The sequence below is a fragment of the Eschrichtius robustus genome, chromosome 7 (genome assembly GCF_028021215.1).
Source record: "Eschrichtius robustus isolate mEscRob2 chromosome 7, mEscRob2.pri, whole genome shotgun sequence".
NCBI lineage: Eukaryota > Metazoa > Chordata > Mammalia > Artiodactyla > Eschrichtiidae > Eschrichtius > Eschrichtius robustus.
The window spans coordinates 124,090,219-124,116,324 of NC_090830.1; the positions used below are offsets into that span (position 1 = coordinate 124,090,219).

At 34.9% G+C, this 26,106-nt stretch overlaps 1 protein-coding gene across 2 annotated transcripts in view; it reads left to right on the forward strand.

Annotated features, from left to right (window-relative positions):
* ATRNL1 (attractin like 1) overlaps positions 1-26,106 on the forward strand; it is a 684,787-nt gene that overhangs the window by 1,174 nt on the left and 657,507 nt on the right. Inside the window, exons 2-3 of one of the 2 annotated variants that reach the window (XM_068549055.1) lie at positions 24,503-24,586; positions 25,759-25,872. In XM_068549055.1, the coding sequence (XP_068405156.1) occupies positions 24,503-24,586; positions 25,759-25,872 (198 nt within the window). Of the gene's footprint in view, positions 1-24,502; positions 24,587-25,758; positions 25,873-26,106 lie in introns of those variants that run through there. The other variant, XM_068549056.1, reaches the window with a different exon arrangement.

The window sequence follows — 26,106 nt, forward strand, 5'->3', positions numbered from 1 at the left end:
TTAGGACAGTAAAGATACTTTCCCCCATTGGTTGATGTTTATTGCGTTGCTGTCTGATAAGAAAAGAAATGGGTGAATGTGGGGGGAGCAGCAGATAAGATAGTTGAGGCCAATAGGGTGTCCATCTGACAACTTGCACATAACAGTCACTAAGTACGTCAACTTCTTGGTCTTCTAGATACTTCACATGAAGTTTGCTGGCTGGGTTAGTAGCTCTGAAATTGCACTATGTAGATTACTTGTTGTCAGGGTGATAGCAAAATCTAAGTGAACTGTCTCTTGGGCTCTAAGGCAAAGGTAGGAATATGGTTCACCTGCTAATAATGTATGACAGGAAAATTTCCTGGGAGTTTTAAACAGCATATTTTCCTTTTTTTGAAAAAAAACTTGCCAGTTAAGACAGTGCCCCTGAAAACTCATTGTAAAAATGTATTTTTAAAAATGGGACTTTTTAATTTAAGTAGATCTTACTATTTAAATTAATTGACAGGAAGTTTTTGGAAGTGAAATCTCAGAATGAAGTTTTATGAAAGTCATTTGTAGCAATAAGTTAAAATGTTTCCTAGCTTCATAATTTCACAAATTAGCATAGTACTGTAGTTTTATATTTAAACAAAATTCGGTGGAGGTACTAATTAAAAGTTTAAAGAAGTGTTTCAAGGTCTGCAAAGATATCTTATCGAATTGTGCTTGTTAGCAGTCTTTATAACTTAAATGCTCTTAAACTTTTGCTTTGATCATAACAGCCAGCCTCTTTACCTAGCAAGAGAGGATTTTGAACATATGAACTGGTAGTCAACAATGAAAAAAGCCACATCCATTTTTTAATATCCTTTGGTACATAAATAGGAAGATTGCCTGATTCATGTGTAAGTTAGGGACATTGGCCTTTGGGTGGGTGGAATTGCTCCATTTCTCTAAAGAGGACAGAAATTGCTGCAGTTCTAAGAAGCTTCTGTCTACATTTTATAGTAGTGGAATTGCTAATCAGCTAGATCAGCAGCCTGTAACCTCACTAGCAGAGGTTGTCTCAGTTAGTAGGAAAGATCACAGATCAAGTTAAAACCAGCTTAAATAATATAGAGAGATGGTTGGTGTTCGTGAAAGATACATTAGTGAGTAAAAGAGGACTAGTTGTTGTTGTTTTTTTATATAGATATAGGTAAATAACAATAAGCCCTGGACTAATCATTGAATATTCATTTCCTTGGAAGCTGTTTCCTATGATTCATTGTACGCTATTAGTAAGTACTTTTTCATTTCTCTGTGGAATACAAGCTATTAGTTAGAGTAAATATAACTGGTACAACTCTGTGTTTTGTTATGTATTCTCTTAGCATAAAGAAAAAAGTGGTATTTAATGTTAAAGGGAAGAATCAATTTAGAAGAAAAGATTTCTTCCTGGTAAAGTACATGCTAAGCTAAGAAAGGTTTATTTGAGGATGGTGGCTTGTTTTATCCAGCATTTGAAATAATAGCACAGTGGGAAAGACTTTAACTGGAAATTCTCACTTCATTAATTATCTTGAAAATCTTTTACTTAACTGAAGGATAGCCACCTAACAAACAGACATCAAAAATGATCAATCTTGGTAAGCAGGTGTCAAAATTAATTGGCTGGTTCCATGGTAACATAGCTTTTTTCCTACTGTAGGGATTTCACTAGGGAATGAGTATCCTTTAAATGCTTCTTTAGAACGGAAGATTGATGGTTGGGGGAGAAATGCAGAAGCAAATATGGTATCAAAAGTGGTACTTCAGTTCTCTTAGGATTGATTTCAGTCTTCTGTTTCCATTTGAAAAGAATATAACTCTCAGAATTACAAGCCCTTCCTCTCATAGGTAAAACAGAATGAACACTGATCTTCAGCTAAAGCTGGACTAAAAGACTTAGGACTGAGAATCAGAGAGGACAGTGCCAATTTGAAATATAATAATCAAGGATATATATGCAAATGTGAATTACATTTACTTGGGTAGCTTAGTATAACATTGGAGTAGAAAATGTTTTGCTATGAACTATTTGAATGAATAACATTCTCTATTAGAAGCCAGTTCTTTAGAATTATTTTTGTAGAGTAGTTGAGATTTATGTTTTTATAAATTAATAATTTGAGTTCAAACTTGGACATTTTCTTGCTTATGTGACTTAGGAACCTAAGACTTCTAATTTCTCTTAGGTAAACAAAATAACTGATATTAACATTCTGAGATTGGAAAATAACTCATTATATTGTGAATATTTTATAAATGTATATTTATTATTAAAACATATTTATTGAATATTTCTCTAAAATCATCTATTAAATCTTATTGTGTGTTTAATGTATATAGATATTTTTTAAACCTCTTAAGTCAGTCGAGTATGGATAATGAATTTCACACATTTATAATGGAAGTAGTCTATTTCTATTTTGACAGCAAAATGAAGATATAATATCAGGAGTGAGGTTGCTATTGTAAACAGAAAGTGGCAGGGTTAAATGTGTCAATATTTTCCCTAAGTTATTATTAAAAAACAAACCCCAACATATGTGTGTATACACACACACCCACACACACACACGTACATATTTGGAATCCTTTTTAATAATAATAGGGAAGCTATCAGTAACTATAAAGTTAAATTGAATATTCCCTGTCCCCAGCTCTTCTTTATTTCAAACTAAGATTATAATATGCAATTTATATCCATGGGTTCTTTTTACTTTATTAAACCATAAAATCACACAATAGATTTTAAAATAATTTAAATTGAGTGTTTCTAAGATCCTAAATTGATAAATTGCTTGTACTAGCATGGTTTTCAAGACCACGTGTCTACATAATTTGGTTCCTTTAGCAGATCAGACTCACCCTTCCTGTTTTCCTGCTTGGGTCTTTTAAAGTTCCTTGAAAGTGTCACATTCCTTTTGGACTCAGGGCATTTCACACATATGCATACATGTCTCTGAACCGTCTTTCCTATGTGGTCTTTGCTTGACTGATTACTAAGCATCCTTTGAATTTTAGCTTATACTAGTGTCTAAAGGAAGCTTTTCTGACTCCTCAGACTATGTGACCCCTCGTTATGTACTCTTATAGCACTATTTTTACTTTTTAGCACTTTCAAAATTATTTAATTACAATTGTAATTTTTTCTTAAAAAATTATTTTTAAGAGCTTTATTGGGGTGTAATTGACATGCAATAAAGTGTACAATTTTAAAAGTTTGGACATATGTATGTACCTGTTAAACTATCACCACAATCAAGATCATAAAAATATCAATCACACTCAAAAGTTCCATGTGCCCCTTTGTATTCCCTCCCTCTCCTTTCTGCTGCCTCTCCCTGTCCCCAGGCAACTAACTGAGCCGCTTTCCTTCACTATAGATTTCTAACAAAATGACAAAACTCTTTTTCAAAGTAGTTGTATCTTTTACATTCCCACCAGCAGGGTGTGAATGTTCTAGTTAATTTACACCCTCACCAACCCTTGGTATGGTCAGTCTTAAATTTTAGCGGTTCTAATAGGTGTGTAGTGGTATCTCATTGTGGTTTTATTTTGCATTTCCCTAATGACTAATGAGAGCATCTTATCATGTGCTTACTTGCCATCTGTAGATCTTCTTTGGTGAGGTATCTGTTCATATCTTTTGCACATTTTTAAAATTGTTTTTTCTTATTATTGATTTTTATGAGTTCTTTATATATTCTAGATACTAGTTCCTTATCAGATATATCATTGACAAATATTTTCTCCCATGTTGGGGCTTGTCTTTTCATTCTCTTAACAGTGCTTTCAAAGAACAGAAGTTTTAAATTTCAATTCCAGTTTATCATTTTTTTCCTTTTATGGATTGTGCTTTTGGCACAATATCTAAGAAGCCTTTGCCTAAACCAAAGATTTTCTTTGATTATTTATTTTTCCTAGAAGTTTTGTGGTTTTAGATTTTACAATTAGGTTTATAGTCCATTTTGAGTTAATTCCACATCTAGTGAGAGGTATGGATCTCAATTTTTTTTTTTTTTCATATAGATATCCAATTATTCTAGGACCATTTGTTGAAAAAAACTATCCTTTCTCTACTAAAGTGGCTTGGCAACTTTGTTGAAACCAGTTGATCGTATATTTGTGTGTCTGTTTCTGGACTCTGTTCCACTGATCTATTTGTATGTCAAGATTATTATAGCTTTATAAGTCTTGAATTCAGGGAGTTTAAGTCCTTCAATTTTGTTCTTTTTCAGTTATTTTGGCTATTCTATGTCCTTGGCATTTCCACATGAATTTCAGAATCAGCTTGTCAGTTTCTACAAAAAAGCCTGCTGGGGTTTTATTTGGGATTGTATTGAATCTATACATCAGTCTTGGGGACAGTTGACACCTTATCGATATTGAGTTTTCTCACCCGTGAACATGGTATATCTCTCCATTTATTTAGGTCTTCTTTAATCTCTCAAAAATATTTAAAAGTTTTCAGTGAACAGGTCTTACAACTCTTCTGTCAGATTTTCCTCTAAGTATTTAATATATTTTGCTGCTGTTGTAAATTATATATATGTGTGTGTGTGTGTTTATAAAATATGGAAATACAACTGGTTTTTGTATTTGGTCTCGTATCCTTCAATTTTGCTGACCTCACTTATTAGCTGTAGTAGTAGTTTTTGTAGATTCCTTATGACTTTCTACATAGATGATTATGTTGTCCTCAAGTAAAAATACTATAAGCCTTTTCTCTGCAATCTGGATGCCTTTCATTTCTTTTTTCTTGCCTTATTTCACTGGCTAGAACCTCCATTACAGTGATGTATACAGGTGATAAGAGTGGTTGGCTGTGTCTTGTTTTTGATTTAAAGGAAAAATATTCAATCTTTAACCATTAAGTATGATGTTATGTGTAAGATTTCTAAAACCTTTCTGATTTTCTGTTTCTGTCAGTTATTGAGAGGGGGTATTGAAATCTTCAATTATAATTTTGTAATTATCTGTTTCTCTGCAGTTGCATCTGTTTTTGCTTCATGTATTTTGAAGCTCTGTTATTAGGTGCATGAAATTTTGTATTATATCCTATTGGTAAATTGATCCTTTTTTCATTATGGAATGACTAGTTCTTGAAAAGACTATCCTTTTTTCATTGACATTTTTGCCCCTTTGTTGAAAATCAGGTGGACGTCTCTCTCTCTGTATCTATTTCTTGATTCTGTTCTGTTCTATTGATTCATGTGTCTGTCCTTTGGGAAATGCCTTTCTTTTGACTACTGGATCTTTATAGTAAGTCTTTTTCTTTTTTAAATTTATTTTTGGCCGTGTTGGGTCTTTGTTACTGCGTGAGGGCTTTCTCTAGTTGTGTCGAGTGGTTGCCTCTTCGTTGCGGTGTGCGGGCTTCTCATTGTGGTGGCTTCTCTTGTTGTGGAGCATGGACTCTAGGTGTGCAGGCTTCAGTAGTTGCGGCACATGAGCTCAGTAGTTGTGGCTCGCGGGCTCTAGAGCGCAGGCTCAGTAGTTGTGGCCCAGGGGCTTAGTTGCTTTGTGGCATGTGGGATCTTCCCGGACCAGGGCTTGAACCCGTGTCCCCTGCATTGGCAGGCAGGTTCTTAACCACTGTACCACCAGGAAAGTCCCTTTATAGTAAGACTTAAAATTAGATAGTGAGATTCCTCCAACTCTGCTTCTATTTTTGAAAATTCATTTGGTTTTTCTAGTTCATTTGCTTTTCCACATAAATTTTAGAATCAGTTTGTCAATTTCTTAAAAAAAAAAAGCTGGGATTTTGATTGAGATTGTGTTGATTCAAGAGATCATTTTGGGAAGAATTGACATCTAGACAATATTGAATTTTCTAGTCCATCAACGTGATATATTTCTTCATTTATTTGGGTTTTCATTGATTTCTTTTTTCAGGTACAGATACTGCATATATTTTGTTAGATTTATACCTAAATAGTTTATATTCTTTGATGCTATTGTAATTGATAGTTTCTTTTAATTTCAGTTTCTAATTGTTCTTTTTCATTATGTAGAAATGCAGTTGATTTTTGGATATTGACCTTGTATCCTGCAATGTTGCTAAACTCAGTTTCAGTAGCTTTTTTTTGTAGATTCTTTGGGGCTTTCTATACAGATGATCATAGCATCTGTTTTACTTCTTCCTTTCCCATTATATGCCCTTATTTTTCTTCTTGTTCTGTTGTACTCGCTAGGACCTTCAACCTGATGTTGAATATGAGTACAAGAGTGGATATCCTTGCCTTGTTTCCAATCTTAGGTGGAAAACATTCAGTCTTTAAACATGAAGTATCATGTTAGTTGCAGGCTTTTTAAAAATAAATGCCCTTTGTTAGGTTCAAGAAGTTCCCTACTATTCCTAATTTTGAGAGTTGAGATAACGGAAAAATGTATATTGGTCTCTGCCCCTGGTTCCTGGCATAGAGTTCCTAAAACCGTTATAATTTGCTAAGTGATAAGAACACTAGAAGCATCTCTTGTTCTAATGTTCGTCTTTTACCTTTGTTCCTAACACAGGGCTGCTGAAACCCTTGTAATTTCCCCAGTGATAGTAGTAGCTCCTGGATGGCTTCTGGATGAGGACTAGTTACCAGAAAGGCCAAGTCATGGTTTGAAGCTTGGAATCTTCAGCCCTGGGCCCTGTTCTGTTGAGAAGGGAGAATGGCTGAAAGTAGAGATACGATCAATCATGCGTACATGATAAAGCCTCCATAAAATCCCCAAAGTTCAGAGAGCTTCTAGTGAACACATGAAGGTGCTGGGAGAGTGATGCACCTTAACAGGACAGGGAAACACTGAACCGCTTTGCCCATGTATTACCCTATGTAGCTCTTCTATCTGGCTGTTCCTGAATTATATCCTTCTATAATAAACTAGTGATCTAGTAAATAAAATGTTTGTCTGAGTTCTGTGAGCCTCTCTAGCAAATTAATTAAACCCAAGGAAGGGGTCCTTGGATCCCCCAGTCTATGGCCAGTTGGTCAGAAGCATAGGTGGTATCTGGGCTTGCAACTGGTTTCTGAAGTGGGGCAGGGTTCGGTGGGGGGGCAGTCTTGTGGGACTGAAACCTTAACCTGTGGAATCTGATGCTGTTTCCTGTTAGATAGTGTCAGAATTGAGTTGAATTCTTGGACACTCTGCTGTTGCCTGTGAATTCCTTGGTGGTGGGGAAAAACCTCTGTACATCTGGTGACCGGAAGCGAAGGTTGTGTGAATAGTAAAGGAGACTTATGGGGAAGAAGCACACAGCAGAGAAGAACTGGATTTTTGCCTACACAGGAGGAAAAATGCTGAGAGTTTTTCCATTTACAGTCATGTATGGATGTTGAATTTTGTCACATGTTTCTTCTATATCTATTGAGACAGTCGTTTGGTTTTTCTTCTTTTGTTTGTTAATATTGGTGAATTAAATTGATTGATTTTAAAATGTTTAATCAGCCTTACATTCCTGGGGTAAACTCCACTTGGTCCCAATTTATTATACTTTTTATATATTGCTGGATTTAATTTGCTAATATTTCATTGAGGATTTTTGCTTCTGTGTTCATGAGAGATATTGTTCTGTAATTTTCTTTTCTTGAAATGTCTTTGGTTTCCTTATCATGGTGTATTGCTAACCTTATAAAATGAGTTAGGAAATGCTCCCTCTTATGTTTTCTGGAAGGATTTATGTAGACTTGGTATTACTTTTTTCTTAAATGTTTGGTAAATTCATCAGTGATGCCATTTGGGCCTGGAATTTCTTTGTGGAAGGCTTGCAGCTGTGAACTCAATTTTTTAAATAGATGCAGGCTATTCATTTTATCTATTTCTTGAGTGAGTTTTGGTAGATTGTATCTCACAGAGAATGGTTCCATTTCGTCTAAGTTTTCAAATTTATGGGCATAAAGTTGTTCATAATATTTCCTTATCATCCTTTTAAAGTCTGTGGGGTCTTTAGTGATATTTCTTCTTCCATTTCTGATATTGGTAGTTTATGTTTTCTTTCTTTTTTCTTGCTTAGTCTGGCTGGACATTAATGTTATCAATCTTTTCAAAGAATATGTGTTTGGTTTCATTGATTCCTGCTATTTTTTCTTTTGTTGTTTTTTCAGTTGCATTGATTGCTGCTTCCTTTTTTTATTTTATTTTATTTTATTTTTGCCATGCCACGCAGCTTGCAGGATCTTAGTTCCTGAGCAGGGATTGAACCCAGGCCCGTGGCAGTGAAAGCCCCGAGTCTTAACCACTGGATCGCCAGGGAATCCCTGCTTCCTTTGGTTTTAACTTGCTTTTTTTATTCTAGTTTCTTAAGATGAAAAGCTTAGATCATTAATTTGAGATGTTTCTTCCTTTTAATAAAAGCATTTGAATGCTATACATGTTCTTCTAAGCACTGCATTAGCTGAATCTCACATATTATGGTATGTAGTACTTTGATTTTCATTCAGTGTAATTGAACCAAATTATGATTTACCTTGAGACATTCTCTTTGGCTTATGTAGAACTGTTTTGTTTAATTTCCAAATATTTGGGAATTTACCAGAGCTTTTTTTATTTATTTCTAGTTAAATTCCATTATGTTCAAAGAACATACCTTTTATGATTCTAGTTTTTATAAATTTGTTAAGACTTGTTTTTTGGACAAAATATGGTCTATCGTGGTGAATGTTACATGTGCAGTTCAAAGAATATACATTCTGCTGTTGAATGGAGTGTTACAGAAATGTCAAGAAGGTCAGCTGGTTGTTTATATTATTTAGATCTCTTGTATCCCTAATGATATTCTATCTACTTGTTCTGTTGATTACTGAAAGAGGAATGTTGAAGTCTCCCACTGTATTTATGAATTTATCATTTGTTTCTTTTTATTTCTGTCAGTTTTGCTTCTTGTATTTTGAAGCTTTTTTTGAGATGCACATACAGTTAGAATTGTTACGTCTTTTTGGTGAACGGACCCATTCATCATAATATAATTTCCCATCTCTTTTTCTTTGGTAATTCTTTTTACTTTGAAATCTACTTTGATATTAATAGCCACACTAGCTTTCTTCTGCTTATTGTTTGCATGATGTATCTTTTTGACTTGGAAAGAATGATGTGTGTGTGTGTATGTATGTATGTGTATGGAAATATATATATATATATATATATATATATATATATATATATAAAATTCAGTCTAATAATCTCTGTCTTTATATTGGTTTGTTGAGACTCTTTACATTTAATGTATTTGGATATTTTTTAGCATTCCATTTTAATTTTATGTTGGCCCTTTTGGTATATGTCTTTGTATTATTTTTTAGTGGTAATGCTAGTGTGCTAGTGATTACACTATGCATAGCTAACTTTTTATAGTCTATTTAGAGTTAGTAATATATTACTTCAGGAAAATTAAGAAATTTTGGAACCATATAGGTCCATTTATCCTCACCTGCTGACCTTTGCTGTAATTTTCATATAATCACATCTACATGTAGGCAAATCTCATCTGATAAAGTTATAAATTTTGCTTTCAACAATCATACATACTTTAAAGAACCTAAGAGGAGGAAAATAGTCTTTTATATTTTCTCAGATATCTGCTCTTCCTTTTGCTCTTTGTTTATTTCTCAAGTTATAAATTAACTCTTAGTGTCATTTCCCTTTTGTCTGCATCACTTTCTTTTGGATTTCTTTTTGAGCACGACGGCTGCTGATGGACTTTCTTAGTTTTCCTTGTTTTGAGAATATTTTGCCTTTTTTACTGAAAGATATTTTCCCAAGTACAGAATTCTGGGTTGACAGTTCCTTTCTTTCAGTGTTTTGAAGATGTTGCTTGACTCTCTTCTGGCCTGCATAGTTTATGAAATCTGCAGGGAAATCTGCAGTCATTCTAATTATTTTTCCCCTGTATGTATAATTACATTTTTTTTCTAGCTACTTTCAAGCTTTTTATACAACTTTTGTTTTTAGCAGTTCAGATTCTGATGTATCTGTGTGTAGCTTTCTTTGAATTTACCCTGGTTAGGGTTTGCTGAGCATCTTGAATTTATATTTATGTCTTTCACAAATATAGGATTTTTCTAAAAACCGTTATTTCTTCAAATATATTTTTCTGCGCCAGTCTTTTCCCCTTCTCTTTCTGGGACTTCAGTGATACTAATGTTAGGCTTAAACAAAATTCTTAAGGCTCTGTTCTCTCTTTTTTTTTTTTAACTCTTTTTTTTCTTTCTTTAGATTGTACAGTTTCTGTTGAACTATCATCAACTTCACTGACTGTTGCCTCTGCAGTCTCCACTATGCTTTCAAACCCATCCAGTCATTTTCAAATTTAAGATATAGTTTTCAGTCCCCACATTTCTGTCGTGTTCTTTTTTATGATTTCTATTTCCCTGTTGAAAACTTCTCTCATTTCATTTAAGTGTCTTTACCTTTACCCCATGGAGTACAGTTTTAATACCTAACGTCTTTGTCTGATGATTCCAATTTCTGGATTTTCTCAGGATTGACATCTATTGATTATCTTTTCCATTGAGAATCTGTTACATATTCCTGGTTCTTTGTATGTTGAGTGATTTTGGATTTATTCTGGATGTTCTGAATGTTACGTAGGTTCTTGGTCCTGTTATTCCCTGGAGAATGCTGATTTATTTATTTACTTATTTACTTATTTTTATTTAGTAGGCAACTAACCAGTTAGGTACAAGTAGCAAATTCTCTATCTTGCTTTCTGAGGGCAGTGGTTCTAATCTTCGTTCCATTTTCCAAGCCTTTGGATCTAAATGCACACATGCCACTCAGGGATTAGTCTGAGACTTTGTGATGTTTTAAATTTTAATTCACTTCTCAGAGCCTGTGATAAGCTGCTTTTTGGTCTGTCCCACACATGAGCAGCTCAGATTGAGCTTGAGTCTTATGTGGGTTCATATACGGAATTAGGGTATCTCCATCTTCAGCTCCCTCTTCCTTAGGATTCCCCCCACACTCTTTGGCTTGAACGGGCACTTTTCCCCAGTTATTCTTGCTTTTGAAGAGACAGAATTTCTCTTAGGATTTGATCTGCATATGCATGTGCTGCTGCCGTTCTCTCAAGGTTTGCCATCCTTGCCATCTCTCCAGCTATCGTTTTTGTAAAGTCCTGAAGTTTTCTTTCTTGGGTTGTTGCAGTAGCCCTTTAATTGATCTCTCTGTTTCTGTTTTTTTCTCTTGCTAATCTGTCCTTTATTGCTGCCAGAGTTTGCTTGATAGAACACAAATTTGATCATATCTTCCTTTGCCTAAGAACTGGAGTATTTAAGGTAGTGAGTGGTGCCAAGGTTTCTGATGAGGGATGTGTTGTCATTCAAATTGTTGTTCTCCTCTAGGTAGTGTGTCATCTTCCTCTGTCTTTCTTTCTTTCTTTTTTTTTCTCTTAGGTTTTCAGAAATTTGGTTATGATGTGTCTGGGTGTGGAATTCTTTGTTTACCTTGTTTATTATTTGCTCAGCTTCTTGTTCTGTAAGTTTATATCTTTTTCAAAATTTGCAAAAATTTCTGTTATCATTTCTTCAGATATTTTTTTCAGCTCCACACTTTTTCCTCTCCTTCTGTGACTCCAATGAGACATATGTTAGATCTTTTGTTACTAACTTTTGAGTCACTAAAGCTCTGTTCATTTCCTTCAATCTGTTTTCTCTCTCTTCAGACTGGATGATTTTTATTTACGTATCTCTATATTCACTGATTCTTTCCTCTATCTTCTCTATTCTGCTCTTGGACACCTCTTGTGAGTTTTTATACAAAGTTTCATTTATTATATTTTTCCATTTTGTTCTTCTTTATGTCTTCTGTTTCTTTGCTGAAACTTATATTTTTGTATTTGTTCCAAAAGTGTCTGCAGCTGCTTGTTGGGCCATTTTTCTGAGAGCTGCTCTAAGATTCTTGACAGATAATTCCAGGATCTTTGTCATGTCAGTGCTGGTACCTGCTGATTATCTCTTCTCAAATGAGTTGAGATTTTGTATGGCAAGTAATTTTGGATTGTATCCTGGATATTTTGAGTATTATGTGTGAGACTCTTGTTCCTATTTAAACATTCTGTTCTAGGAGGCAGTCAACTCGTTTTGGCATGTATGACCTAGCTCACTTTTTAAAAGTACAGCTTTATTGAGTTATAATTTATATACCATAATATTCATACATGTCATAATACCATTTTAAAGTGTATGATTCAGTGGTCTTTAGTATATTCAGAGAGTGGTGCAACCATCACCACTCTCTAGTTTTAGAACTTTTTCATCACCCCATAAGGCAAACCCACACCGATTTGCAGTCACTTTCCATTTTCCCTACCCACCAATTCCACTAATCTAGGCAGCTGCTAATCTACTTTCTCTACGAGCTTGTTTATTATGGACATTTCATAGAAATGGAATCATATAATTATATGGTCTTTGTCACTGACTTCTTTCACTTAGCATGTTGTCAAGTTTCATTGTACTGGTATTCCACATTTGCTTTTCTCTTTATCAGCTGATGGACATTTGGGTTGTTTCTTCTACCTTTTGGCTACTGTGAATAATGCTGCTATGAATTTTTTGTGTACAGGTTTTGGCATGGACATATGCTTTAATTTCTCTTGGGGATATCCTAGGAGTGTGCTGGCTGTCTTTTGTGCTGAGATTCGACTGCCCACTTAGTTACAATTCAGTCGGTTTTGGCTGTGCTATTCTGCTCTGCCTCGCTTGTCTGCTACCCAGAGACCATTCTGAAACGCAGGTGGTATTCCATACCATAGTTCAGTACTAGAAGTTTCTGCTGTGTTGATTCTGATCAGTTTTACATATTGCACCCGAGGGCATGCCCAGGACTTCATACACAGATTTAAAGAATCCCCTTTTTCACCTTTTCACCTTCCTCATCTTTGTAATTTCTTTCCATTCTCTCGTTAGGAGGATAAGGGGAGCTGACTCTATTGTCATTTGCCTGGTTCAGGGCAGAGATGGTCCACCCCCCAGTCTCTGCAGCTGCTGCACCCCTAGTGGTGAGGGGCAAGGGTGCTGCCTTTTTGCTGGCATTTGCTTAGTACAGGGTAGGGATGGTTGAAGTGACTCCACCCACACATTCTCCCCCAGTGGGGAGGGAGAGATCCTTTTTTTTTTTTTTTTTGTAGGTAAAATGTAAGCATTTAAAAAATAAAAACACTGTGTAAATTAGGAATTTTCAAGTTGATTCTCTGTCTCATAAAAAAAATAGAAGATTTAAGATCATTTTTCACGTTTTGATGTATTAAGTTTTATGCCAGGCTTCATTTGTACTTTTATGACAGTATAATTATGCTAATAATGAATTTTTTCCAGAAAGTAGAATTTATTATTCTAACTATTTCATGTAAGACTAGTATTAATAGCATTAAAACTAACATTTCACATGTTAAATTATGAGTTTAGAGGAGAAATGATATTATGTGGTGGAAAAAGCTTTTACCTGTATTGCCTTTTTTATTGCTGATGAAAATCCTGTGAGGTAGATGTTGTTATTCTCATTTTACAGTGGGAATAGAGAGTGAAAGACCTGAAGCAATTATTTATGCAAAGTCTGATAGCTACTAAGCGATAGCTGAGTTGCCAAACATGTCTTTCTGGCTCTTTTTCCATAGCAAGCCATCTTCTACTCTTCAATAAGAAGTTTCTCCTCAGTTATAAATTCATAATCTTCTGGATTTCCAGATAGCATAGGGGTACTTAGGATCATGAGTTTTGATACCAAACTGACATGAGATTGAGATCTATTTCTGCCAATGTGCCATTAATGTTGCATGGATTTAGTTTGCTGCTTTACTGAACACTTGATAAGTTTTATGGCATTACGGTTTTAAAACAATCTTGTGAAATAAGCATTATTGTTATAACTATTTTGCACACAAGGAAACTTGAGGCTTAGGGAGTTTGAGTAACATACCCATTAGGTGACCAGGCTGAGATTCTTGTAGCTCTTCTAAAGTTTTGCCTGTTTCTTCTAGTTTCTCAGTCATGTCTTTTTTATTCTTCAGTGAAAAGAGAGTTTTGTTCTACAGAGTTCTTACGTGTCCTTTATGAAGTTAGTATGAATGAGTGCATTTTACAGTACACAGAGATACCATAAGAAAAGTCTAAGCTCATTAAATAATTCTCTATGATGTAGCAATATTTTATTTATCTCCAAGCTTGTTGATTATTTAAATGTATATTATAACAGGAACTTTTAATGTCACGTTCCTGGATAGGCTGTGAGTGGTTGGTGAATCCTCAGATTTGTATATAAAATATTATTTATACGAATTTTTCTAGGCAGGAGGTAATAGCTTTTACAAGATTCTCAAAAGTGATCTCAGATCTCAAAATGGTAAGAATCACTGTACTGTAGAAAAGGAACCCAAATAATGGTCACTGTGTATGTAGAATTAAAAACCATTTTTTTAACACATGGAATGATTTCAAAAGTAGTTTTTTAATTTATTTTTTCAAAAAGGCTTAGGAAGATTATACAACAAGGATAAAAAAATTTTCCTATTAATTGAAATATTACAGTATTCAAATAATCTGAATATCTGTATTACATGGAGGCACATATAGATACAATGAATATCTATATATATTTATATGTATACATATATGTGTGTGTATGTATCTACACACACGCACCTGACATATTTCTATAGATATCTATCTGCATGATGGGGAGTGCTCCATCATCCCCTCTATATGACATGTATCATGACTTTATATGCTCTACATTTATTTGCTATTTGTATATTGTCTTCCCTCTTTCTAGCACTAAGTTGTCCAGTGTGTCAGTCGCTATCCACATGTGGCTGTTAAAATTTATTAAAATTAAATTTTAAAAGTTCAGTTCATTTTTTTGCAGTGACCACATTTCAAGTGCTCAATAGCCACGTGTGCTTAGAGGCTACCGTACTGGACATGTATAGAACATTTCTATCATTGCAGGAAGTTCTGTTGGACAGCATTGTTCTGGAATGTAAGGTCCAGAAGGACAGAGACTTTTTTTACTTAGTTTTTCTTGTTTTTTATTTTAATAGCTTTATTGAGATGTAATTTACATAACATAAATCTCACCAGTTTAAAGTATACAATTTAATCGTTTTTAAGATGCACTTAGAGAGTTGTGCAACTATAACCATAATTTTAGAACATTTTATCATTCCGTAAAGTAAACCTTGTATTCAAGAGCATTCACTCTCCATTCTCTCCCTGCTCCCCAGGTTACTACTAATCTGCTTTCTAGAGACCTTCCATAATTCACAGTTTTATCTCCCATGCCAAGAATATTGCTTGCCATTTATTTTATGATGGCCCTCATGACCTTTGCCCGCTGGTGTTCCTCTCATGATTTTATGTTGTATGGCAAAAGGGAGATTATCTCAGTGATTTTCCACCACAAATCCTGGGAGGGTGAGGTATAATTAGCTCCTTCCTTTGATATTAGACTTGATAGCTAACTAAGCACGTACTGTTTGCTATCACTGAGGCCAGTCTGTAGACAGTTTAGTTCGTGTGCTGATGGCCAGTCCAACTGGTATAGCCAGCTTCGTTAGTGTACTTACATGGGGGAAAATATTAACTAATAAAGTCAGTACCTTTGTGGCCAGGATATGATTTGTACAAATTAGTGATCATTCAAAGTGGGATGATACCCAAGGTGACTTACTGGAGTGTGGGAAGAAAGCATTAGGACTTCTACTACTATTATTTTTAATTTTGATTTTTTTAAATTTATACTTTATAGTGCACAATATTTTGAATAGTATATATTTATTAACATGTAAAGATACATTTATTTGAGTTACATAATAAAAATTCTTACTGATAAGAGAGCATGATAATTAAGGTTTGGAGACTTCTGCTCTAGCAGACAAGGTCACCTAAATTTTATTAGGGATCAGGTGGACAGAGAATGCAGACTTTTGGGAGTGAGGGATGCAGAATGCACTATAAAGAAAACAAGAAGAAATGCAAGCTCAACACAGTGTAGTACAATAACGTATCATAGTGCAGAGAGGAAAAAAATACCCATAATATAATCTAGAGGTTCTCTTCATATTGTTTAAAAAGAAATCAATAAATATTAAATAATATTTTAAATAAAAACACTATTTAAAAAAAAGACTTGCATGTGAGGTTGGCTTCCAAAGGCAACTCTGTGTAAAGACTAGCCCTGAGTGGATCCGACTCTTCTTTGTAGAGTGGTTATGCTGGCAGTAAAACCAGATACTTTGATAAACAGGATTTATTGTTTCCTGTAATACTTTATAATGTTAAAACTATTGCATTTTTCTTATTTTTAAAATGTCTTAACCAAATTTTGTATTCATGGCCAGGATAGAGAATAACACTTTAATTGATTTAATTTTAGTTCTGTTTAATGTTTGTGCTGGTTTTCCTGCATTTAGTAGTGGCCACTCCTGTGTTATAAACAGCTCAGCATGCTTATTTGATTAAGGAGTCTGGATTGGGCAGTTTCAGCTAGATGAGACATTGGCAAGGCATATGGGCATGTGCAGGCATCTAGACAGGGATTGGCAAAACTTCTTCTGTAAAGGGCCAGATAGTAGATATTTTAGGCTTTGTACACCAGATGGTCTCTGTTGCCACTACTCAACTCTGTTCTTGTAGCATGTTAACAATCTTAGATATATGTAAACAAATGGGTGTAGCTGTGTTCCAATAAAACTTCATTTACACAAACTGGCAATAGGCCAGTAGTTTATGGAGCCCTGATCTAGATTAACCATGTCAATATGGTTCTCAATCCAAGAACATGATTGCTACAAATTAAAAATAAGTTAACTACTTGAAACTTAGAATGCATTGTAGAAACGGCATTAGAAATAGAAGAAGCCTGTTTTACCTTTTACGTAGCTGAATTATATGCTGCCTAATTCTTGAAAATCTCTACCCAGCTGGAATGTACAGGTGATGTTAAGAGTAAGAAGTGAAGAAATAGATTGGAAACTAGGTGTTTGTGGTCAGAGTGTAATCTTGGAGCATAAGACTTCTGAATTTTAGAAGAACAGTTCCAGGTGGTGAAGATGTCCAAAGTGTGTAATGGGAGTTCTTTGCTCAAGTGGCATGGAGGTGAACATTCTTCAAGCTGAAGAAGAGATCAGGAAACTACAAAGGGGGAATTGCTCCTTCCTTATTGTGGAAGTGGTAGGAATTTTCCCCCCTTACTCCTATCTCTTGATGGTGAGAAAGGATTTTCCATCCTTTTATCTTGGTTGGTGTCAGCCCCTCCATGTTTCTAGTAGAGTGAAAGTGGCAAAGAGGAAACCTCTTTGCAGTAAGTAGAGGCAAAGGTAGGCTCTTGGTAGGGGCTTTTGCTAGGAATGGGTGATGAAGGTACAGAAGGATTTCAGGGGCTGTGGTGAGTAGAGTTTTCTTTTAAGTCTGTGTAATTGTGCCTCTGAAGGTGAAGAGGATGGGACAGAGTGGGTGGTTTTCATGTACTCCTGTTGTGTAGCCTAGGTGGGGAAACATAACAGTTCTTTCACATCACCTCTTATAGGTGGGAGAGAAGGGTTATAGTTGTAGCTCCTAGAGTATATGTTTCTTTAGAGGAGGGGAGATATATTTTAAACTAAGGGTAAGGAATTTCCCAACATAGCACAGGACTGGGTCAGTTCGAGTAGGTGGGGTGGTAGAGAAATAGAGGGGTTTTGGGGAAAGAAATCCCCAGTAGCGTTAGATTTCCTCATACGCAGTTTGGGAGGTATATTCCTAACTAGGAAGATAGATTATATTGTAGGTGATAGTTGCAAAGCTGCCTGTTCTTAAATTTCCGGCCTTATTTTCTTATTAAAAGAGCTATATATTTCTTGACTATGTATTAAGGTACTTTTTGAATATGTTATACTTCTCTTCTTCCATTAGAGAAGAAATTGAAATAGAAGTGGTTGTGTAAGGTCATGGAACAAATTAGGATTTTCTTTAAAATTAAGTCTCTGAGGCTCTAGACTGTTATCATACAGGCTTAATTTATGTCTGATAATTTGTATCATTTGATTCAGCCCTGATTTGGGGTTTTTATAATTTAAATTATAGCAATATTTTGACTTTAAGTGTTTGTTACAACTGTCAGTTAGAAACTAGGGAGAAGGATTGTTTAGTGGACCCTATTGATGGATCTAAGCCTTGTTTAGATCAAGAGGAACTTTTATACAGAATTGATATGAGGTTGTGATCATAACATTTCTAAATCTTAATTGATATTTTCTATTTGTTGAGACATCATTTTCCTGGTTTCCTGTAGCTATTGTCCATGATTTCCTTTAGAATTTTTGAGTATATTTAAAACAGTTGATTTAAAGTGTTTGTCCAACAAGCGCAATTTCTGTGTTTCCTGAAAGACAGTATCTGTTAATTTCTCCTGTGAATGGGCTATACTTTCTTGTTTCTTTGTATGCTTTGTAATTTTTTTGTTGGAAACTGAGCATTTGATTATTGTAATGTGATAACTCTAGAAATCGAGTTCTTCCCCCTCTTCAGGGTTTGTTTTTCTTACATGTGGTTGTAGTTGTATATTTGTTTAATGACTTTTCTAAACTATTTTTTGTAATGACTGTATTCTTTGTTTTGTGTGGTTTCTAAAGTCTGTGTTCCTTTAGTTTATGGTAAGCTAGTGTTTTGACATAGATTTCCTCAAATGCCTGGAGTCAAGAAAAAATAAAGAGTTCTCCCAGTCTGTGCAGATTGACTCTGTTGGGACACTGCTTCAGTGCTTAGCCACATTGTTTATGACTCTGCCTTACCCTTCACTTCTTGCTCTGAGTCAGAAAATTAGCCAGAGGTGGAAGTGTAGAGTCTTCTCAGGTCTTTTCTGAGCTTGTAGTCTAAGAAAAGTCTCCCTGGGCATGCATGTGGCTTCTCAAATTCCCATATCAGAATAATTGATTTTCAACTTTTTAATATATACATTTAGAGCTATAAATTTCTCTCTAAACAATGGTTGAGCTTCATCTCATAAATTTTGATATGGTGTGGTTTTAGTGTTAACAATTAAAAATATTTTCTAATTGTCCTTGAGACTTATTAGTCTATTGCTTAATTGTCAAACTTTTGGGGATTTTAAGTTTATTCATTTTTGAATGGTCCCTGTATATGGGGCTGCCACTAATTACATGGCTTTTAAATACATGGTTCCTGTAGCCAGTTGTCATTGATTGATTACATTGATTTAATTCAATTCTGGTGTTACTGCTTGTTGTGGCTTAAGAACAAGTACAGGCAGACCTCAGAGATATTGCTGTTTCAGTTCCAGACCACCACAATAAAGCCAATATTGCAATAAAGCATCACATGAATTTTTTGGTTTTCCCAATTATATAGTTGCACAAAAGAGTTATGTTTACATTATATTGTAGTCTATTAAGTGTGCAATATAGCATTATGTCTACAAAAACAATGTACGTACCTTAATTAAAAAATACTCTACTGCTAAAAAATGCTGACTATCATCTGAGCCTTCAGCAAGTCTCAATCTTTTTGCTGGTGGAGGGTTTGAACTACTGTGAGAATTATCAAAATGTGACAAAGAGATACAAATTGAGCAAATGCTATTAGAAAAATGACACTGATAGACTTGCTCCATGAAGGGTTGCCGCAAACCTTCAATTTGTAAAAAATGCAATATCTGTGAAGCACAATAAAGTGGAGTACAAGAAAACAAGATACGCCTGTAGTCATTTAAAGAGGGTGAGAATTTATTTTTCTCACTGTCAGCCCTGGTTTCTAATAGACTTTTGCAGGCCCAAAGGGTTAAATAAATCTAGAGGTTGAAGGTTCTCAAGTACATCTACCAGGTGGCACCCTCCTAGGTATCTGGGCACTATCTTTAGCACTGAAGTCTTGCCAGGGCTGTGAACTAAACTTTTTCTGTAATCCTGCTCCTCTCATAATCTGGTCCTGGGCTGGTTTTCCAGTTAGGTCAACCTTCTGGCCTCAGAAATAGAGTCTCTTTAAATGTTACAGAGTCCCCTGGCATTTACACTGTATCTAAAATTGGTGGTTGGTGAATTGAGTCTTATAGGATCTTGGGGCAAGCTGCTTATGGGTCGGTGTCTTAGTACAGGCACTCTGCTGCAGTTTTCTGCCTTTAGCATATCAGTGGCTTTTAACATCAGTCAACTAATTCTACAGTCCTTGTAACTACCCTTGCTATTCTATTTCTCAAATATTAGAGATATCACATAAGTCGATTGCATTAGTCAGTGCATCACCTTCCTCTGGTATCCTCTCTCAATTCAGCAAAAGTGAAAGTCTTTGTCATTGTGAGCTATAGCATGCCACAGGTTATTGCCACTCTCTCTACCACCCGCAGTGTGACTCTTGTTGCCATCTGGCCAGTGAGTGATCCAGCCCCAGAGCCCATCTTGAAGTTCTGCTTCCTGGTACTGTTAGTTTGGTCACACTCCCCTCCACTACCTTGAAGCAGATCCTGAGATAAGAATTGAGCACATGTAGTATATTTGGGAGATTCAGGGACACTGACAGAAGTGAAAGAAGAGAAGGAGCCAGTAAGGGAGGTATGTTATCAAGTCAGGTACCACACTGGGTGACTGGAGCCAAATCCCACAAGGAAGTGCACTTCATTATTATTGCAGCAAAGAGATAAGCAAGTTTGGAGTTTTTCCAAATCATTCATTGGCTAAGGGCTGCCCTGGGAGGATGTTGATTCACAGGCACTTTCAGCCCACCACATGCATAGGAAGAGTGGGTTCTAGTAGATAGAGAGAGCCCTTCAACATTGATGCAGGTGCTGGCCCGAGGGAGTCAGGCTGGAGTGTATGGAAATGGTCAGAGGGTCTGAGAGGATATGGTGTAATGCTGACACTGTTGGCAACTGTCTGTTTTCAGCTATGCAAGATAATATGAGATTACTTTCTAAAGTTGTACTGATTTATCCTATGAGAATTATCTCCGCATCCTTGCCAATATTTGGTATTACTAATCTCTTTAATTTTAGCCATTCTGTTGGGTGCATAGTGGTACGCTATTGTGATTTTATTTTGCATATCCTTTATTGTTATTGGTTGGTTTGGGTCCAATCAGGAAAGAGAATCACACAGTAATTTTAATAGGAAAAGTTTAATGTAAAGGATTATTGACTGTAACACAGATTGGAACCGAGAAATTGGCTAGTAAGAAGTAAAGAGAACTCTGCAAAATATAGAAGTAGTAGATACAAGGAGCAGCCACTACTACTGTTATGGCTGAGACAGAACTCTTAAGTGAGAGTCCCTGTGACCTGGCCTGAGATCCAGACCTTGTTGGGAGAGCAGGCTGTGGCTTACTGAATGGCAGAAAAGTCACTGTAAAGCTGCACCTGCGGAACTTGCTTAACATCTGCCCTTTGGAACTTGCCATGGTTACTTATGGGATGCTGGGGAAAGCTGTTCACAGAGTGGTGTCTCACTGGAGGCCTCTGCTGCAGAACTGCCTGAGGGGAAGTGCTGGGGGAAACTGTTGGTGGCTGGGTGCTGGTGGCCATCAGGTACGTAGGAGCCTAGTACCTAGTGCTGCAGGAGCTTGTTGAGTGAGTACATTGGAACCAGGAAGCAAATCTGTTTCCTCCTGCAGTCTCTCCAGCGTGCTCTATTGACAAAGCCTGCAGGCTTAGCATCCTGCCATCTGGAAAAAAAAAATATTTAAAGGGCCCAGATCCATTTTCATAAAGTAGGCAAAAAGTCTGAATTTTGAGGTGGGAGGCAATGGATAACTGCCACAGTCTGCCCTTTAATTATTCAGCTTCTTCTGTATGCATCCTTCTAAACACACGTGAACTCCCCAGCAACCAACAAAGCTGTATTTCTACCTGAGAAGATACACTTTTTCCAAGTGAAGTTCTCATCCTTTGTCCAAAAGGAGGAAACACACGGTTTCGAGAGTCAGTGTATCTATCACTGGTTATGTTAATTGCTCTTCATATTCAGTCATAGTCACACTAAATAGTCCGTTATCTAAAATCTAAATTGTAAAGTTACAGCTTGTAAATAAAATAAAAATGTGAAAGAGAGAGGATATGTGAGTGTGTGTGTGTGTGTGTGTGTGTGTGTGTGTGTGTGTGTATCAAATAGAAACTTTGTAAAGTTGTTAGGATACTTACCTATTTAATTTGTTAAAAGACCATAACTGATGTGTATGATTCTGCTCTTCCACTCCCCATACCGTATTTCCCCTGCCCTCAGCTAGAATCTTGGCTCCTTGGAGTTTTACTTGGTGGAGTGACCCACACCCAATGGGTTGAACCCTCAATCATCCTGCTGTAGTTTGGATATTTTGTATGGACCTGTCTTCTAGATCTCTCATCCTCTTTTAGCTGTGTTTAATGTGTTGTTAAACCCGTCCATCGAATTCTTAATTTTGATTAATGTAGTTTTCAGTATTAGAATTTCCATTATTTTTTTCAAATATACTGTTACTTTTTACAGTTTTCAGTTAACTGCCGAAATTTTAAATCATGTCTTTTGTCTTTTTGAACTTAGTACGTCATATTTGTTTTATAGGGCACATCGGATAATCTCCACAATTGGAATATCTTCAGGTCTCTTCCTGAAGATATTCTGTTGGTTGTTGTTTTATTGTCTTCTCTCCTTATGTGTCTTATTATCTTTGATCATAGTAGATATCTTATTTGAAAAATTATTGGTAGAAATAATTTGAGGACTAGGATAATGTTACCTTTCTTCAGAGAATATTTTTGTATCTTCCGTTAGGAGCCTTGGCATAATAGTTCTAGTATCACCTTAAGCCAATGGTAGGTCTTGGGGTTTTCTGTCATCCTGATGACTTGTAGCTGGGCTGCAGTCCACGTAATGGCTGATTTCTGGTACACCTTTACCCTTATAGAAAATCTTTGTGTCCCAGTGTTGTTTGCCGTGTTGTTTATTTGAGCCCCTACCTTTTGTAGGTTATTGCCTCCAGCTTTTGTCCCCCTTCTTCCTTGAGGCTGTCAAAAGTACTCTCAGCCTTTTGGCAGTCTCTAATAAATAGATAAAATTCTCCATAACAGAAGTAGCTCTGGATGCCTGGTTCCTCTTTAAAGAATTTGCAACTTCTGGATCTTGGCTTAGTAGGTCTTACCATTTTGTTACTTATAAGATTTAAAAATTGTTCTTTAGCTTTTTAAGTTATCTTCAGTGGAGGTTTGTCTGAATTAGCTCATCTGGAGCTATTAATGGAAGTGAAAAATCAGGGCAAGCTATTTAACTTGTTACTTAAAATGTGCTTCAGTTTTCTCATCTGTAATATGGGGTTAATAATTACTATCTTGTGGGACTTTTGAGATTTTTAAGTGAGGTAACACATTATGAGCTTACAGTAATACCTGATACTATAAAATGCTCAATTTATTATTATATTACTTTGAGAACATTGGAATGTTTAAAAACTTTTCCAAGCATGAATTAGCCCTTTTTTAAACCCAAACTGATTTGCAGGGATTACGAAAGACTTTCAAATAACATTTACATTAATTGACCTTTCTGTTAACCCTGATTTAGGCAAGTGAAACTCTTTTCCTTTAATGTTTTTGAGACTCTACGCTACAAGGAAAATTTAATTTTGTCTAAAACTAGATAATTACCCTGATATCTGTGTATACATGTATGTATGTATGTATGTATGTATAAATATATGTGTGTGTATGTATATGGGGATATATAAAGACTGATAAGCCATTGTGTGTGTGTGCGTATGTGCATGTGCACGCATGCGTGTATGTGTGTGTGTGTATGTCTCCATAAATACATAAAGGCTAAATGGGAAGATATCTTAGTTATTTAAAATATTGTCTTTTGTTGATAAAATATAATTGGGCTGGAGCTAAGGAGAACAAAATGAAGTAGAATTGGGTTATTGTTTAAATATTTAAAATTCTGAAAATTTGAAGCTTTTCTAAATATCTTTTTCTTTTTTGTGTTTAAAATAGAGGATAATTACAAAACCCTTGATTTACCCTATTTTTAAAATTGTCTGAGTTCTTGGACTAGATATAAAGTTGACGAAAGAAAATGATTCTAAAAACAGGTAGCTGAACTCAATATATTAAGTCTGGTGACAGCTACTTTAGTCTTGCTGCATGAAAAGCAAACATAGCTAACAATGTAACCTCCAAAAGTGCTAGGTACATATACTATTTCTCTGTTCCATAGATCTGCATCTTTCAAAGTGCATTTGATCTTCTTTCTTTTGCATCCATCTAATTTTTGTGCAGAGGAAGTTTAACTTAATCTATTTTGCATCAGCGTTGAACCCATCTGTGTAGTGTTCAGTCTTTCAATGTGTTTTTCCACTTTGTAAAATGAAACAATCATAATACATAAAAATTTAAAGAAATTCAAAATAAGTTTCCTTTGAGATTTAGAGAGATGATATATGGCAATCTGAAAATTTTCTTAAGTTGTAAATAAATTCTCCTGTTTGGAAGTTTGGTTTGGTGTCTTTTTAAATTTTTTATGCTACTGTGTGTCTTAAAGTTACTTTAAGGTAATCATTTTCATGATTTTGTTTTCTAGGTTAACAGAACCTTCTGGATATTTAACAGATGGTCCAATTAACTATAAATATAAAACCAAATGTACATGGCTAATTGAAGGCTAGTAAGTATACAATTTGCATTACATTAATTTATTCTGAAATGATAAAGAAGGTGATTATATCAGTGTTAAAGCATTAAAATATAACAACTTCATAGTTATATAGTTTATTCTATTGTTTATTATTGGAAAACATTATTCATGATGTTTTAAAATGGGATTGATAAATTTTAGATATAATGTTTAATGTAAATTACAATACCCTTTTACTTGTGATAATAGTTTGATTTTTACATATATTTATTTTTAAGTTATGTTACTATGGCATTAAGTCAAGTATGCATTTTTGGCTTCTTTTAAATCGCTTGTTATGGAATTTGAAGACTGCATAGAAAGTGTAAAAATATTCCATGCTGAATTATGCCATTGGTTCATACTATTCAGCATTTTAGTTCTAAGGGTGTTAAAAAAAGAACATTTTGTAAAAGAGAGAGTTAATTGTCCTTTTAGAGGCATTTTTCAGTAATCAGTTCCTGAGACTGAATTTATCTATTTAAACATATTATGAATGGATCATAAATGATATGAGTTGTTTTTGAACTATTTTATGATTTTAAAGAGTGTATTTGGAAAACTGGGTTTTTATTTTTGTTACTTTAAAGGTTTTTTAAAACTTCAAGGTTATTAGTTCCCTGTGTACCTGTGGTCTCATATATTTGTTAACAAATAACAGTATATCGTATTGAGACCTTTTGACTAAAATTTGAAGACCTTATTAGTACCTCTAGTTAAGAGTTCATAGAAATAAGAACAGTCTTGATTGTTGAATTTAAACATCAACTTTATTCAAGTACAATTTGCATACAATGAAATACACCCATATTAAGTGTACAGTTCAATAAGGTTTCAGTAATGTATGCAATTTATGTACCTCCACCTTAGTCAAGGCATAGAACATTTCCTGTTGACTAAATTTTTATAAGACATAGAACATTTCCTCTTGACTAAATTTTTAGGAAAGGATGATATATACATATGGCTGGTTAATAGATTTTGGAGTTGTATATCAGTTTTACAAATTAGATATGACTGGTTATCAATCTTTTATACTGATGACTTATGGATTTATAGCTAAGTTATCTGTAAATAGGTTTTTAATAAAATACTCTAAGATTTCTTTAGACCGTACTTTACATATTACATATTAATTTTAAAATATTTTAATTTTTTTTCAGTCCAAATGCAGTGTTAAGATTAAGATTCAATCACTTTGCTACAGAATGTAGCTGGGATCATATGTATGTTTATGATGGAGATTCAATATATGCACCTTTAATAGCTGTACTTAGGTGAGTAGTCACGTTTAATTGATGAATTTATAGTCAGTTGTAGAAAAGTAACTGTATAATTTATAAATTTTAAATATATACTCATCTTTACTGCAAAAGTAAATTTAGCATAGGCGTTGATGGCTAAACTTCAAAGATGGTATAAGACTATGATGATACTGTGACTGTCAACTTAGGGGTATATATAATAATGTAAACATTGATATAACAGAGATAAGTAGTTACTGTTTCAGA